Source organism: Salpingoeca rosetta (genome assembly GCF_000188695.1).
Source record: "Salpingoeca rosetta unplaced genomic scaffold supercont1.6, whole genome shotgun sequence".
Taxonomy (NCBI): domain Eukaryota; class Choanoflagellata; order Craspedida; family Salpingoecidae; genus Salpingoeca; species Salpingoeca rosetta.
In genome coordinates, this window is record NW_004754928.1 from 387,796 (window position 1) to 392,188 (window position 4,393).

Sequence of the window (4,393 nt, forward strand, 5' to 3'; positions counted from 1 at the left end):
ACATGAGGTAACGGCACCGGTGTTCGGAAAGGAAGGGTGGACAAGCCCTACTGCTGCCGCTGCTTCTGCTGCCATCGCAGCTGTGTCGTCGTTGCTGTCGTTGCTGTTGCTGTTGCTGTATCGTTGCTGCAGGCAACCCTGACATTTTGGTGGCTGCTCTGCAATCCCGCTGCAGCGGTGGCAATGTGCTTGTGATGATTGGTGTCGTTGACAAATGTCGGCATCATGGCATGCATCAGAGACGCTGGCGCTGCTGGCCCATGTACAGGCGCAGGCAATGCTGGTGGCAATGGGCCTGATGCCGCTCCCAAATAGTAGTTGCAGGAGTGGTGCCGCGTTCATTATGGTGGCGCTGTCGCGTGTGGTGTGGATGGATGTACCCTCTCTGCCATATCCTCTGCTTCGTGCACGAGCTCCTTGTCCTCTTCCTCGCCCACTTCAGCCACGCTCATCCCCAGTCTGCTCTCCTGCGGTCGCCCATGCTGTTTGACTGCGGGTGGTGGCAGCAATGTCCCATGTGTGCGTTTGTGTGCGAGTGCATGAGTGTGTGATGCGTGTGATCGAGGAGGAGGAATAAAAGTGATGAACGGGGACGTGACTGCAGCCGGCTTACATTGTGAGTACTTTGGGGTCGAGCGTTGAGCAGGTGCTCGCATGGGAGTCGGGGAGGGGGTTGGTTCTTGTGGCAGATGCTTCCTGATGGTAGCAGGGTGGTGGGAAAGGTGGTAGGATTGGATTGGAAGGTTGTGGTGGGTGGGAGCAGTCAGTGGAGTGAGTAGAGTGTATTGCATACACGCTGTCTTTCTACGCACACACACACACACACACACACACAAAACACACACACAAACACACTTGCTGTTTGTTGCCTTTGCCTGCCTGCTCCTTCTTCATGTGCAAACTCTCAAAGCAGCAGCAAGCTGAACACGTCCAGCACGTGTGTCATCTTCTTGAACCGCCATGTGTGCGACACAAAGAGCACGGTTCCATTGCCCACTGCATCGTGGAGTGGCTGCCACTGCTTGTGCAACAGATCAATAATACACGCACAGCAGCTGTCCCTCTTGTTGTACCACAACGACGACGAGCTGCTTGCTGGCTTGCTTGCGTGCACGCGAGGAAGGCCTTCTTTGTGATCGCATCCACAAACCAAACCATCCACGCAGTGTGCTCGTTTGCTGTCCTCTGTCCTTTGCTTCTTTTTGGCGAAAAGAGTGGCGCTCACATTGACAAAACGCACCACGCTGTTTGTTTCCTTCTTTGCTTGCCATGTTGACAGAGAAGGAAAATCCTTGCGTTTCTGGCAACACCTGCCACCCGATTTGGAAGCACTTTCCCGACCTGCAGCACAAAGAAAACGAAAACAATACACAATACACCACAGCAGTTATTGTTGTGCTGTCGCACACTCTTCACTGCCGCAACAAGCCACCCACCAACGCTTGCTCGCTCTGTTGCCCGCTTGCTTGGATGAATGTGGACGCCATTTGTGCTCTTGTTCGCCTTCTTCCTCGTTTGCGTCACTGATGGCTCTTGCCACAGACACAGACAGGTGCACCACGGTGGTGGCGGGGTCATGTGTTGTGCAAGAGAAAACGAGCGAGGCGGTTGATGGGCAGGATCACAGCTCTGGTTGACACAAGGTTGACACCTTCCCTTCCGCATCAACACATCAACACCATCCATCCCACTGAGGGATTCAATTCAGTCAACGGGCATGGTGGACATGAACGGTGTGCTTGCACCAGTGCAGCAGAGAATGGAGCACATATGGTGCAGTAGCACCCATCAGCCAATGATGAGGACGCCTCTTCGACACAACGCACCGTCATGTGACACGCTGAAGCGGCAAGTGACGTGCGTGACCTCAGCAAACCACAGGGATTGGCAACGTGGCATGGGTGGTGTTGCAATGGCCGATAACAACAACAACAACAACAACAGCAAAAGCTTGACCTGTGCGCAGGGACGTGCATCTGTGCTCATCGTCGATCCCTGCCATCCACCCCTGCTCGACGCAGCGACCACAGAGCAATTGGCCCATCCATATGCTGACTCATCGCCTCTTGTTGCAAACACAGACAGTGCCCCTCATCAGCGACTGCGACACTCTATCCGCTATCCGCGATTAATCCAAGGACCACCAGCACAGCTGTCTGATGAAGCATGCCAGCCAGAAATGGCATCATCCACGACTGCTGCATTCCACGAAGCACATTCATTCTCTGGCACTCGTGGTGCGGGAGGCGACCTCACAGGCATTCAACGACCCCAGCTACAATGTTCCAGCCAGCAGATCACTCGACGATGCCTCCTGATGCTTGCCATCCACCCAGCTCCACACGCAGCGATTGCAGTACAGTGGGCTGGTGGCTTGCTTGCGTCAAACGGCAACATCAACGACCAGCATCAGGAGGCGTGCTTGCTTGTTGTGAAAGATATCCTTGTCCACATATTGCATTCCTCCCATCAACGCGGAGTATGTGCTCGTCATCGACCCAGTGTGCTGAACTGGTCAATATCGATGTTGTTTGCCGTATCTCAACTACATTTCAACTCTTGTTGACGGCACCTCACCCTGCGCACGGACCATTACCCTGTTGTGCCTTTCCCCTTCTTCTGCTGTATTTTGACTGTTGGCACAACACGTCCTGCGCCCTTTCAGTTGCAGTTGCATATGTTTCTGTGCGTGTATGCGTGTGCGCTCATGTCTTGTGCTCAGCCTTTGTTGTGTTGTTGCGTCACCCAGCATCATCTTTCCAACCAACTGCGTCACCGTTCGCCAGTCACGCCACCTCCATCACAACAACCACTCATAGATGCACGGATTCAATCAAAGGGACAGCCATTGCACACACACACACACACACACACACACACACACACACACACACACACACACACACACACACACAAACACACACACACACACACACACACACACACACACACACACACACACAAATGGAGGGAACCAACGGCATGTTCTCGTGTTCTCAACAGACCAACCAGCCAAGTGCAGAGAGTAACAATTTGAAACAATTTGACAAGGGCACCAGGCACCCCAGCTCTCCCCACCCCACCCCCCCCCCCCCTCCCCACACACACACGCACATAACTCTCTCACAACGTCAGATGCGAGAAGTCATGCACGAGGATGGCATCGTCCATGGCCCAAGAAACAAAGAAGCGCCCGTCGGGCGTCATTCGCACACGTTTGTTCCGCGTATTGATTTCCAGACCAAAGTCATGCCCGTATGCGCGAAACACGGGTTCAAGCGTGCTTGCGTCGAGAAACTGCAAGCCACCATAAGCTTCAGCGACAACATACTTCAGAAATGCCCACGCAGGCTTGAGGTTGGTTGCTCGCACAAGCTCACCGGCCAGGTTCCACAACAGGAGATGCTGTTCTTGCGCACAAGACGCCAGCAACTGCTGCTTTGGCAACCACACCAGTGACACAGAAGATGCATATCCGCTGTGCACCTTGATACTCGCGTAAGGGTGCTCTTCTTGCTGCAATCTCCACAACTTGACAATTGTGTTGCCGTCGCACGTGGCAAGAACAGCCGCACCATCGCCACCATCATCGCTGGTCGTTGTGCACAGCTACACGGCCGTCACGGCCTCTCAGCATCTCGCACGCTGTGAGGACACCTTCAGAGTCGAGCTTCAGCTGCCATAGACATGCAGTCTCGTCATCAGACTCCGTGGCTACACACCAACTTGCATGTCGGCAGGGCCACAACATGCATGGAGCTCATGCAGTCCACCACAACAAATGCGTCGTTTGTTGGAGAGAACAACATCCTCGGGGGTACCACAGTATTCTTAATCTCGCGGAATGTGATGACGTCCTTGTACATCTTGCGTTGCACAGCGTCGAGAACGAGAAATGGCTGCGCCATGGACCAAACAATGATGAACCACCCGTCGGAACTGACGGCTTTGACGTTCAGGGCACTCGCCCGGTGCTCCTTGAGCGCAACAGTGTGTACAAGCGCCATCGTCGCTGCGTCGTAAAAGCCAAGGTCGTCGCGTCCAACAGCAAATGCAGGTAAAGTCTCACCCGCCCCGCTTGCGCCATCTGCAGCCAGCATTGCCACATGTGGCTCGGAAATCAGTGACTGTTGTTGATACTCTCGATCAGTCAAGGCCTTGGCATGCACATCGACCTGCTCCAAGCTGTAAACGGCCACAAACGGCTGCTGCAAGTCGGAGCAAGCGAGGAGGTCGCCAGAAGGTGTCGCTGCCATGATTCGGTTAGCAGGCGCTTGAATTCGATGCATAGCCTCCAGCGTGTCAGCCCTGACAACGGTGATGCCGAACATGCCGCGAGCGAGGGCCAGCAGCGCGCCGCCTGCCACAACACGAATAGCCGAGATTTCATGCT

At 54.5% G+C, this 4,393-nt stretch overlaps 2 protein-coding genes across 2 annotated transcripts in view; both read right to left on the reverse strand.

Annotated features, from left to right (window-relative positions):
- PTSG_02649 (uncharacterized protein) overlaps positions 1 to 452 on the reverse strand; it is a gene marked incomplete at both ends in the record, with an annotated part of 2,938 nt that extends 2,486 nt beyond the window's left edge. The window contains 3 exons of the mRNA XM_004996091.1: positions 52 to 169; positions 244 to 352; positions 381 to 452. Of these exons, the coding sequence (XP_004996148.1) occupies positions 52 to 169; positions 244 to 352; positions 381 to 452 (299 nt within the window). The remainder of the gene's footprint in view (positions 1 to 51; positions 170 to 243; positions 353 to 380) is intronic.
- A 2,671-nt stretch (positions 453 to 3,123) lies between these two features.
- The window catches only part of PTSG_02650 (uncharacterized protein), a gene marked incomplete at both ends in the record, with an annotated part of 12,714 nt that continues 11,444 nt past the window's right edge, over positions 3,124 to 4,393 (reverse strand). The window contains 2 exons of the mRNA XM_004996092.1: positions 3,124 to 3,609; positions 3,822 to 4,360. Coding sequence (XP_004996149.1) covers positions 3,124 to 3,609; positions 3,822 to 4,360 — 1,025 coding nt within the window. The remainder of the gene's footprint in view (positions 3,610 to 3,821; positions 4,361 to 4,393) is intronic.